At 36.9% G+C, this 12,578-nt stretch overlaps 2 protein-coding genes across 3 annotated transcripts in view; one reads left to right on the forward strand and one right to left on the reverse strand.

Annotated features, from left to right (window-relative positions):
• Positions 1–4,312: 4,312 nt before the first annotated feature.
• Positions 4,313–6,689, reverse strand: LOC107755594 (C-X-C chemokine receptor type 3-like). Of its 2 annotated transcripts, none has more exons than XM_016572516.1 (3): positions 6,637–6,689; positions 5,749–5,876; positions 4,313–5,662 (listed from the first exon to the last, which is right to left on the reverse strand). In XM_016572516.1, the coding sequence occupies exons 2-3, from the start codon at positions 5,782–5,784 to the stop codon at positions 4,553–4,555; spliced, it is 1,146 nt and encodes a 381-aa protein (XP_016428002.1). In that variant the 5' UTR covers positions 5,785–5,876; positions 6,637–6,689; the 3' UTR covers positions 4,313–4,552. The 2 variants fall into 2 exon arrangements, with proteins under 2 accessions (XP_016428002.1, XP_016428065.1); XM_016572579.1 differs by having other exon boundaries at positions 5,749–5,906; positions 6,637–6,685.
• A 5,328-nt stretch (positions 6,690–12,017) lies between these two features.
• cnfn (cornifelin) overlaps positions 12,018–12,578 on the forward strand; it is a 7,209-nt gene continuing 6,648 nt past the window's right edge. The window contains exon 1 of the mRNA XM_016573554.1: positions 12,018–12,143. The gene's annotated coding sequence lies outside the window, so the exon portion shown is untranslated. The remainder of the gene's footprint in view (positions 12,144–12,578) is intronic.

Genomic DNA, 12,578 nt, shown 5'->3' on the forward strand with positions numbered 1-12,578 from the left:
AATACCACACTAAATAGTGACTAAACACGACCCCTTTTAATGTTAACCAGGAGTCACTCTCATTTATAATCGCGGCATCGTCTGATAAAATCAACATGCATCTACACCAAAGAGCGGCTATTTTAACTATATTACTTTTTTGTCTCATGCAGCACACTGCCTGCGTCTGAGTAACAAAAAAAATAAAAAGTGCATGTGATATTAACAGACAAACTACGCTCATATTTATAATGCCAAACAATCAGTAAGCAACAGGTGCTAGGAAACTCTGTTTTGTACTAATTTATTGACGAGTCGGCTTCTCTGCCGCTCACTGCACAGAACAGACGCCGAGAGAGGTGACACTTCTCCGGGAAAGTCAGACCTCGCGTTCGCGGGACAGCACTAGCGAAATCTTCCAACTGAACCATAGCTAAGGTTTATCCAAAAAAGTCGCTAGGTTTGTCAGTATGAATATTCTATGGAAAAAAGCCGCTAAAAGGGTCTGAAAGTTGCTCAATCTAGTGCTAAAGTCGCGCTCATGTGTGTGTGAGACGTGGGAGCTCATGGCAGGGGGCAGTGGATATTTGTGGCGGTCAATGTGGATATTGTGGATGAGTTCTTCTGTGTCATCACGTTCTATTAGTTCTACAGCTTCAGTTTCGGAACTTTCACGCGTAGTAACACATACAGCTGTTCCCTCACCACAGTGCAACAGTGAAAAACGGACCCCTTTCAAACAGTGTCGCGTTCCGAACGTTGTTTAAGCAACATACACCGTCATAACAAAAATAAACACCGGTATTCGGTATGAACCGGTATACCGCCCAGCACTAATATAGCATTGTAAGATTTCTTAGAAATATTATAAATGATTAATTTATAAGCATCATTAATGTATGCAATTTTGGGGAATCACACCACATGACATTTTAAAACCTGAACTAACCTTGCCTTGTCATTAAAAGGTTGAATTATCTGATATTTTAGTCTTATTGACCTTGATACACAGTCATGTGGGTCCCCAGTGGTCCTCTCTATGATATAATTTCTTGTTTTATGTTTTTATTCTGCATGTTGGTTGCACCAAGTGACTTCGATTCCTCAGACAATATTTAATAAATAGTAGTAGTAATAATAATAATAAAGTATAAATAATAATAAATAGTTTTGTAGTTTTGTAATTCTTTGAAATGTTAAGCCTTTTTTCTTCACTATGATATTTTTTTACTTGTGCCCCCCACATATCAAAATGAATTTCAATTCAAACAAACTCATCATAAAAGATGTATATTCAAGTCATTTGTATATATGTTTTAAGTATTTAGGATTAAACACATGGATCTGGACAAAAAAGCCTCAAGTCACTTGTCTAGGTGGAGATGTCCAAAATATTACCATGTTACACAATGTTACTCTAAAAGCTTGGTTTTTTAACTGTTAAAAGCAAACAAACAAACAAAATAAAAAAAGTATCTTTACTGGATGCCATCGGAAGATCCAAAACCCTTGCTCATTACCAATCCATTGGTTACCGTGCACGCGCAGAGTGAAAGAGAAGGAGTAGATAACGATGATCCTGCCTTTGTTGATTTTTTTTTCGTCTTAACCCATTACATCATCCAGGTAGCTCTAGTTCCTTCCTACCTACTATCCCGTGCACTCTTGCCCCAGCTGGTTATATCTAAAAATATCTTACACTAACTTGGTAATGTAGCTACACATCCACAAGTGGTTTCAGCAGATGTAGTGCGCCCTCTAGTGTTTGATAGTCTAAAATGCAGCTGCATTAATACCAAAGTCCCTTTACGGCAAGTCCAGTGTTGCCAACTGCTTTCAATTGAAAGTAGCTAAAACTGGTAGCTAAATGTAACTAGATGACATCACAATGGCAAATTCACTGATCTATATAAAGATGAACGTAGATCAGTGGGCAAGATGAGAACTTAGATAAGGTTTGTCCAAGAAGTTGCTATATTTGTCCCTAAACTTTTGAAAAAAGTCTCAAAAGGGGCGGAGGAGTCACTAAATCTAGCTACAAAGTACGATTAAATTTCATATTTGAAATCACCAATGAAATCTGACAACAAGTTTTTTTTTTGCTCAAATAGCTTTTTAAACAGCTTATTTTTTTTCAGTCTAGATCAGCCAGTGCTAAGCGCATGTCTCAGACGAACGCTGACTGTTTCTATAGCAACCGGGACGCTTCTAACGGCAGCTGCAGTGATGCGCTGACTTTACAGATTAGCAATTGGCTCTTTAATTCAGAAGGCGGGGCTTCCTGCGATTGAGCAGCCATATTGAGCGTTGCATTTTTCCCCATTCAAAATTGGGTATTCTATAGTCTTTGCCTATACACAGACAGACACACACAAAAGTTGTGGCTGTTCAGCAATGCTGAAGTGGTGGTTGAGGTGCTATATATAGCACCGCTCCAGTATAAAGAACCTGTTAAGCCCAGATGGTTTTTCAGCGGTTCTTTGGAGTGGTTGAGGTGCTATACCACCAGTGCCATACAAAGAGCTCCTGTATAACTCTGTATAACCAAGTCTCTTAGTTTAGTTGGGGTCTTGGGGAAAGGATAAAAAAAAAAAACATTAAAATACAGTGTATTTCCTGAAGATAATGTGGTTCTCAAGCTTTTTGCCACAAAGGCCCCCCAATAAGGAAATATTCCAGGGCCCCCACACATGACTTTTTGACATCAGAAAAGCGTAAAAGTGATTCAAAACATTGTAGTAAATTCATATTCATAGCAAACATATGAGAGTGGAGTAACATATCTAAAATCTCAGGAGGAGAATGGTGTTCCTACCATTTTACATAACACCGTTTGACAAAGGTGCTGTTTAGCACTTTTAAAGATAGGTCCTATAGCACTTAAAGTGGTTCCCCTGATTACAAGCCAGTGCACCACTTTTAGTGCTATTTAGCACCATTTTTGTTTAGATTGTGTTTAGATAGTGTTGCTGAGTTTTTTCCAGTTGTACATTATCTCCTAAACCACAATTCTCCACACCGCTTGTCTTATGAGTCTATATTTCCTTTGGGTTCCACTGTCATGCAGAGTTTAGCTCTAACCCATATCAAACTCACCTGAACAAGATAACCAAGGCCTTCAGGACTACTAGAAAACTACAGGCAGTTGAGTACGATCAGGGTTGTAGTTCTTCAGAAAAGTGGATCTCGAAGGTTAGAGTTACCCAGCCCTGTTGTAGAGACTTTGATAGGTTTACATTTATGCATGGCACACATACATTTCTGGAGCATATTCTGGACTAATTGAAATCATTCATTAAATTTTTTTTTTTAAATTATTATTATTATTTTACAATAGTAACAGTAAATAGTTGTTTCATTGTGGTGTCATATTTTATTTTATTATTATTTCCTGATATTATTTACTTACTGTCATAATGGTGATGTCCTGGAGGGCCAACATCCTGCAGAGTTTAGCTCTAACCAGCTCCAGCACACTTGCGTGGAAGTTTCTAGTGAGACCTTGATTAGCTGGTTAAGGTCTAACTCTGCAGGACAGTGGCCCTGCAGGAACAGGTTTGGACACCCCTGGTCATAACAGTTCACAACTGCCTTGTGTTAAATTCTTTCTGGTTTCCTAAACATACTGGTATGGCAATCGTTTCAGCATATTAACTTATTGACAGCAGAGCTCATATTTGAATGGTCTGTTAAGCAATCAATCATTTAACACTAAATTATTATAAAGTGATACATGATCTAGCAGTGGTTCTCAATAGTGATGTAACATTTGAACCGAGAAATCGGAGCTCGTGTCGAGAATAAATGGGCGTGCCAGATGAAGCCTCGATTCGAGGCTTGTGTTGTTAATGTAGAAATCATGTGACCAATGACAAACGAAACCTCACTTTCTGTTCATTTTGTGTGTAGGAATGTTCGAATCCCCAGATCTTACTTTACCAGTAAGTTTTTATTCGGACTTACTCAATTACATTTTTTAAATAACCAGTCATACAAGAAGGCCTAGTATAAAGAATGCAAATTATTTCATTAAAATAATATATTTGCCATATGCAAATCATATGTGTACATTATTCTTCTGTTACATCATATTGATATTTGTAATGGCATTAACTGCCACAGTTTATTGCGTAAATGAATTTGATCAGAGAGAGAAATTCAACAAACACAAACACACATACTGTTAGGCTTTTATTAACCTCCACAAAAACTGAGAGGTGTCGAGCGCCCTCTTCAGGCATGGACTTTCATTGCTTGTGGACGTCATCAGTCACCCTTGGCTACCAAAAACAACATGTAAAATGCATGTCTTCACATGCTTGTGAACTTTTGGGATATTCTCATTCATATATAAAAACATGCAGGTAGATCTTTAATAATAACAACAGAAAATTCATGACAAAGTCTCCTCCAACATAATGGATGTTAAGACTGCATTAGAAAATGCCTCAAAAAAAAAAAAAAAAGAGAACATGAAAATGTTTCTGAGATTACACAAACTGAAATTGTGGTTTCTTCCACAACACCCATCACTTCTATTCTTGCACTCTTGTTCATGTCATTTGCACTCTTTTCAGGCCATGACAGAGAAGTACGAGGTATTCTCACTCTCCACTGAGCTGAATGATCCAGTAGGCCTGCGGGTTGATCCCCGACCATTTGCCCATCCTGCTAATCCGAGGCACCCCTGGGGTCCTAAAGCAGCCTTGCACATCTGGGCCAGCTCACGACGGAACTTTACCCCCACAAGGCCATAGAGTAGTGGATTTAAAGCGCAATGCGCCAACCCCAGGCTTTCTGTCACGAAAGTGCCCACATCTAGCACCTTGTTGAGTGCGCATGTTTTGACAATGACCCCAAGCATCTGCAAGCTGTCAGTCATCCGCAAGGCATTATAAGGCGCCCAACTGACTACAAACACAATGACCAATGAGATGATGAGCCTCAGCGAGCGCCGTTTCTGCCTACGTGTGGCGTGGCACAGTGCTTTGAAAATGCGAAGGTAGCAGTACAGCATGACTAATAGGGGAAGTATGAATCCAAGAATCATGCTAACCAGCTGCATGCCGATCTGCCATTGCTGGCTGTTCTCTTGAGAAAAATCTATCTGGCATATAAACCGATTTATGCCGTATACATTCACCACGTTACGGTAGTACACGTCCACCATCGCCAATCCCAGGCAGACGCCCCAGATGATGGCACAGGCCAGCTGAGCGTGGCAGGTCTTGCGTCTCCAGCTGATATTAATGGCATGTACGATAGCCAAGTATCGGTCAAAGCTGATGCAGGCCAGGAATAGCACACCACAATAGACGTTCAGCGAGAACAACGCTCCAGCTATTTTACACATGAATACACCGAAAACCCACTCGTTGATCCACTCGACGGCGAAAAATGGCAACGTTACAGCCAGTAGGAGGTCAGAGATGGCCAAATGGAGCAGGAAGGTGTCTGTCAGTGAGAAGGAGCAGGGGCTGTGTCGAGACTGCCGATAGCGGCGGATCACACACAGAACCAGAATGTTACCCACTAGTGCCAAGATAAAGACTAGGATGTAAGCCACGGGGGCAAAGCGACCAAGAATGTCCCACGTTTCTCTCAGACTGCAGGGGGCAGCAGAGTCATCATCTTGTCCAGTGTAGTCATTGAAAGAAGTGTTTGAGTAGTCATAATCTGTGTACTGTAACAGAGCAAAGGACAATATTCTGTTAATTCAGATTGTTAACTTTTGTTTGTTTGTTTTTTCAGTACTGTTTTAACACTCACCTCTGTAACATCTGTAGTTGTTGTGGTGTGCTTCATGATGAGCTTCAGAGAAGTTAGACATACAAGTAAAATAGTGGGCACGAGATGCACTCGTCTCTCACGTTATCTTGTCTGTATGTCTCTCCTTTCTTTTGGGCAAATGCCAGAAAAATAGAGGGCTAGAGAGAGAGAAGTCAGACCACAGAAACTGAATCCTACTCGTACAACTACTGCAAAGGAGAACTGAAGGCTTCGTCCACAGGGAAATAAAACTGCACTCATTTGATAAATTTAAAAGAAAACATGTTTTTGAAATCCCCAATTTGCGGAGAGCAGACATTTTCAAATATTTCTCGAAAACACAACATCTAGCAAAGTTGGTTGTCACAGATCTGAAAGTGTATAAAAATATCTTATACTTTTTTAAAGGGAAGTTTATAAAGGGTTCTTGGGGCAAAAGTGTCAATAGTAGAATACAACTAGAGGGAACTGAAATTAGCATTGCATAAGTTTGGCACATGCAATGAAACATGATATAAAATAATAATAAAAATAATATTTTACCATTATCTGCCATTACCATATGAATTTTAATAATTTTGATGGATGTAGTGTTGTTGCTAGTAAAATCATTGAAAAAAGACAAGGGAATTATTATTACTTGCAGTAACTTTTGCAATGAATGTAAAATAGAAAGAATATTCTTATTTATTGTAACTAATTTCAAAACCAAAATATTTTCACACTGCAAAATATTTTCTACTTAGTTATTATAATTGTACATATTTTAAATATTTTCAAAAACAGTCTACAGTCTAAAGAATCTATTTTTTAAGAAGTATCATAGTTGTGTCAGGGACTAACATTAAATATTAGAGTACAGTAGAAGCACAAATCAAAGTCTCGTACCTGTTTTCTCTGTGCTGTCTGTGCAGGGCTTGACTGACCCAGATCAGATGGTGGTCTGATTATAACTGAATTTGTTCAGGAAACACGTTTATCTTAGTGCTTCCTGACTTTTTCTCTCTTCCTTTTTTGCTCTCTCCACAAACCATACTCTTACTGGAAATATTTTCAACATCATATGTAGTGTTTTTAAAAGGTGCTTGTAAAACTAAGGAGAATCCGTTTTGGTTAAAACATCTTCTCTTTTACTGCTCAGATCTGTTTTATCTCATTTTTTATCAAATTATATTCTGATTAATCTTTCCGGTTAATAGACAGGAAGCCGATAACCTCAGTCAGTTATAAACAAATTAGTGATACGTGATGATCTGTTGTTTAGACTATTTACATTTATGAGGATTTCTGACCAAACTAACATGCAAGTAAGAGCATTCTATTTGTGAGGATTATCTCAGCAAAAGGTTGACACATAAGTCTAGTGTAGTACTCGGGTGTAATTTGGTGTATTGGTTAATTTATTTATATTTGCAGTATTTTTGATTTGGGTGTTTTGTTTTGCCAGCAATTAAAGCAACAACAATAATAATCTGGTTTCAGAAGGTTTTAATTTACATCAAACCATTGGAGCCATAGTCTTGTGGCAGCGTTTAGACATATAATGTAGCTGTACCTTACTTTGAGTCCCAGCTCATGTGCTATTGTGTCTCTCGCTCCTCCTTGTTATTTCACGTCTCATCTACCCTGTATAACTTGAAAAATATAACTCGAAAAAAACAAGCCAGTAAAGGTACTGTGACATACTTATGGCTTTGGGCCCACAGTATATATAAATATCGAACCATAACAGCCTTTGGTTAAAGCATTCTTCTTAATCTGTTTTATAATATGCTAAATTTCCTCAGCAAGACCGGTATATAATATTTTCACACTCAAAGTGTTGCATATGATTTGTGATGAGGGCATTGTCACAGTGCAATTGTTTTTCATTTGAGTTTACATGTTAACACAACATACGCTTCTTGAATTTTCACAGAACAGCTCTGATGTGTGATGACACCTTCCCAGAAGTTTAACCACATCCTATCTGGCCACACAGTAATATAAATTTATAAGAATAAAGCACAGCCATTTCACTGTAAACAGGCTATGATCTTTATTTCTAACAAAAACTTTTAAAATATAGTATCTGCTTATATCAGAAGTAAATATTTCACTTCCAAAGTGAGAATTGTGTATGGAGTAATGACTTCATGGTACAACAGATCCTACATATTCTTTATAGTGCTTGATCCTTATTCATATTCGATCAGATTTTTGCAAAGTGTGGTTTATAATCAGTTACAAGTTTACAACATCAACTGTAGATCAACGTGTAAAACCAGAGCAGTGTTTTTATGTCTTCAGATATATAGACATTAATTTAGGCAAGTCCACTTGTAGATCTAACCTGTAATATTTATTCATGAATCTATTCATAACAGTGTGTTTCCTGGATTGTGGTAAAGAAACAAAACATGGCCCAAGACTTTAGTCTCTTTATGACAGACTATTTATATACAGTATATTAATAGACAGTTTTAAATTGATAACTTAAGCTTACTTATTATTCATTAGGTTTATTGATGACTGATCACAAATCAACCAATGGCAACAATGACAGAATAATTTGTGACCTGCAATGATTCTGTCCACCACAGAGAAGCAGTATTTGTCTCTTTTTGTATGTCTGAACTGTATAGGCCTACTTCAAGTACAGCAGTAACCTGTGGGAGATTAACATCATTTATCACAGCAGAATATAAGGAGTAGATGGACATTTGCTCTATATTTCCACTTGCCCATGCAAATATGTCAATATATTCATTCAAGTGACCCTCTTTAGACATATAGTCCAAGTAACTCAATTTTAACTATTTGAACTCCTTTATCCTTTTTTAGTTACTTTTTATTTGTTCATGTTAATGTTAATGTCAGTATTTCTGCATCACAGATTAAATAAAGTTAAAAAAATACAGAAATGTCCACACAACTCGACATTTTAACAGTTGTTCATGTAACTGCACTCAAAGCTTCTTGTTTCTAATGCTAATGAAACCAGGGTTGTGTTTCAGATCCGTTACTTGAAACCTATCCAAGACGGTTGAAACTGTGGAGTGTGATTTTGACAATATAGTTGTGCAACATATTATCTTCAGGCATTGTGAAATCATGTGGCCTGTGCACGTCTGTATGAGGCTACAGAGACCAGAATAAAGAACTGACTGTAGAACTTTCTATGTTACGTAAAACAAAAACACACTGCAGAGTATGTAATATTTCTTCTTTTCAAATATAATTAATAGGTATAAATAGAACTTTTAAATATGAAAATACTGCTGAGTATGTAAATGTAAAATTTTTTCGTTTCACATATATAAAATACAGTATTTCACAACTGTTGAGAACTGTAAAACGTATGGAATTTCATATTCATATTTGACTTCTCATTTGAGATAATTTACTTAAGGGGCAGGAGGTTGGTTACAGTATTTGTACAAGCTGACCTCATAGACGCAGATGAAAAGCAAAAGAATTAGTAAGTGTTACAGCAGTGCAATACACTGGATAAGAAAACCAGAGACAAGCCCTGATGTGTAAACAATGAAGTCAAACAGCTCAACAGATTCACTGCACTATTATGAAACCGTACGTCATCTTTTAACATACCTTTGTCCTCAGCTGCTTTTAGATGTCTAAAGATGTGGCAAATTTATTTTAATAATGCAAAAACGCTTTATTAATCAGCATCCTAATACAGATTTTAACTGATCTAACAAATCCTTAAACTCTTGTTTATATAGTTTGCGTATACTGTTAGTGTATGTACCTCAACACTCCCTAATGACTTTTTAAGAAAATACACCTGGACTTAGCCTAAGAAAACAATTTCACACTTTGATTTTGGTATATCATTCTCAAATTTCAACCAGAACATGGCCAGACTTGTGACTTTGACTCTAGGGCAGGCATAGGCAAACTCGGTCCAGGAGGTCCAGTGTCCTGCTTGTTCAGGTGTGTTTGATCAGTAGGGTTGCCAACTTCAGAACAGGAAAATAACGGACAATCATGGTTTTTCATGGAAAAATAAGGGACAGAATAAAGGACACACACACACACACACACACACACACACACATATATGTATGTATTTGTGTGTGTGTGTATAGTATGTATATACAGTATATGAAAATGCATATTTTTAAATTAAAGAGAACTTCTAGATTAAATATGTGCTGCTTTTAGTGCTTGACACCTTTTTATTGGTCGTTTTGTGTTTCAAGAATAAGGTCCAAGGTTAAGAATACGCTAGAAGTTACTTAAATGTAAAATGTTTTTCTCTATTTAACAACATTACAATAGTGAACGACAACTTCCCTTACTGATCACGTCTCAGTTAGATTGCATGTTTTCTTGCACGGCTGGATGTTGGACTCATGAAAAATAATCACGTTGTTTGCATTCGCCAAAACTGACTTGCCGAAGTCAAAACGGACGGTGAAGGGAATTGCGTTAGCACAAGCACCGCTTGCTGTGAAGTGAGAGCAACCAGCCAGCAGAGGATTCCGTAGGCCTTCCTCGAACAGTTATGTTCACAGTTTGTGATTTACTTAACTGATCATGCGCGTGAGGGGGCTGTGATGGGATGATGACAGGTGTCGGTGATCATTTTCAAGTGTCATGATCAGCACTGCTGCTGTTGTATCAGTCAGTGTTTAGATCAGCTAGCATTCAATAAATGGGATAAGGGAGGTCACGTATGGGACAAATCAATTATTCCCAATATACGGACAGTTGGCAACCCTATTGATCAGGATTGGAGCTAAACTCAGAAGAAATGTACACCTTCTTATAAACATTCCATGTTACAGGACTTAATAAGATAACACAAATGTTTACTTGTGAATGCACCACAAATTATACTGCACTACTTGATTCTTAACCTTAAATACCTCTTTTGCACAATATCATACACAGTTATTATGTAAAGTACTTGTATAGTCTGTCTTAGGTTATGTGTATGTATAGTCAACTAATTATAGTATATGTATAGTTAGATTACCGCTTCAGATAGTTAGCTATGTAGGTCTAAAAATTGTTCTTAGTCTAGTGTTGTATGTTTATATTTATGTTTGTTTATGTAGCACCGTGGTCCTGCGAGACACGACATTTCATTCCGCTGTATGTCCACACATGTAGCGGAATGACAATAAAGCTCAACTTGAACTTGAACTTGAGAACAGTGGCCCTACAGGACCGAATTTGCCCATGCCTGCTCTAGGGCCTTTCTGTACCAGTGTCAAGTGTTCTTCACTAAAAACCTGTCTGAAAAATTGTGCAAACACTACACTAGTCACATTCCAGTATATCTTTTTTTATTTTTTTGCTCAAAAAGGGTTTATGGTGCAGTTCAGGGGTGAACAGTGACTTTTTTAACCAGGTATGCTGAAACATCCAACTCTCTACATTGAGGCCCAGCACATCAGCTTAGGACTCAAAGACACATACTAAAATCAGAGAGAGAGAAAAAAAAACACTATGGCAGGTGTAAAAGTATGCCCACTTTCATACCTTATTTGTAAATGAAATTAATTCTCTAAACTTCCTTATGTTGGGTTACGTTAGCAACATTGTTTTTCTGCTTGGATGAGCAAACCAAGTACTTTTCTAGTGCATAAAATCGTCCATATGCCAACAACTAATCAAAACGAAGCACAATGACAACAATTCATAGCAGCAGAATGTAGACACCAAACACTGTGGATCCGCTTGCCTGAATCATATGGCAGAAAACTACTATTTAGCAACTGAATAATTTGCAGACATTCTTATTATGAGATAAGTCAAAATTACCAAATAAAAAGACAGTAATAATTATGAAATTAAAAAAGTCAAAAGTTTTTGTCATAATTTTGTGTTTTCACATCATAATTATGACTTTTTAACTAATAATTTTGACATTTTATGTCATATTGACAGTGTTTTATCTCATAATTTTGACTTTTTATCTAATAATTAAAAGTTAAAGTTAAATAAGTTTTCTACTTCAGAATTTTGGCATGTGTTGTAATTATGATTTACCAAACCTCCATACATTTCTAACATCAGCTTAATGACAATACCTCAAATGACAAGGAAATGTATTTGGTGATCACTGCTGCATCTGTCAAAAAGGCCAATGTTCATGCAGGTAACACAAAGTACTTTTCTAGATGTTTTAAAAGTTGTAGATAACATATTGTTGTAAAAGGAAGGGTGCGGAGACCTAAAATAGCGCAAAACTCCTCGCCCCCAAATCAAACACTTCACCCTTTATTTTACAGGTCACATAAACCACTCACCACTAGTAAAGCTTCTCCTCCCCTTTGTCATGCTTGAGTTGACTTCCAACTTCACTGAGATCGATCACAAATAGAGCATCATTCCCGAGGAAGTGAGACACATATAGTAACAGGAAGCCTCTCCAAAGAAAGGTGAGAGAGAGAGAAGATCTCATTTTAAACCTTCTTTCTATAGCTTAGAAATGACATTTATGTTATGTCCTATAATTAATACTTATTTAAAATATCTCTCTTTGATATAATAGACATCAAATAAAAAAATGTATTTTTATATTCACAGCAAGACAATATTACTGTATTTTTAGAAACAATGTAAAAGTGTAATTTGCAGAGGCGGACAGTAACTAAGTACATTTACTTGAGTATTGTACTTAAGTACACTTTTTGAGTATCTGTACCTTACTTGAGTATTATTTTTTCTGGGAACTTATGACTTTAACTTCACTACATTTGAAAGACAAATATTGTACTTTTCACTCCACTACATTTCTATCAAGATCCTCGAAGTAGAAAGTCGTTAGCAACTTTGAAAGTCAGTGGGTGATTTCTTTCTTCTCTAAAAACTGT

This window comes from Sinocyclocheilus rhinocerous, unplaced genomic scaffold (assembly GCF_001515625.1).
Source record: "Sinocyclocheilus rhinocerous isolate Xijiao unplaced genomic scaffold, SAMN03320098_v1.1 scaffold4326, whole genome shotgun sequence".
In the NCBI taxonomy this organism is placed as follows: domain Eukaryota; kingdom Metazoa; phylum Chordata; class Actinopteri; order Cypriniformes; family Cyprinidae; genus Sinocyclocheilus; species Sinocyclocheilus rhinocerous.

Coding starts and splice junctions, on each gene's coding strand:
- LOC107755594 (XM_016572516.1), bottom strand. CDS start 5,784: ATGAAGCACACCACAACAACTACAGATGTTACAGAG. Junction 5,663..5,748: donor CAACTACAGATGTTACAGAG/GTGAGTGTTAAA, acceptor GCTCTGTTACAG/TACACAGATTATGACTACTC.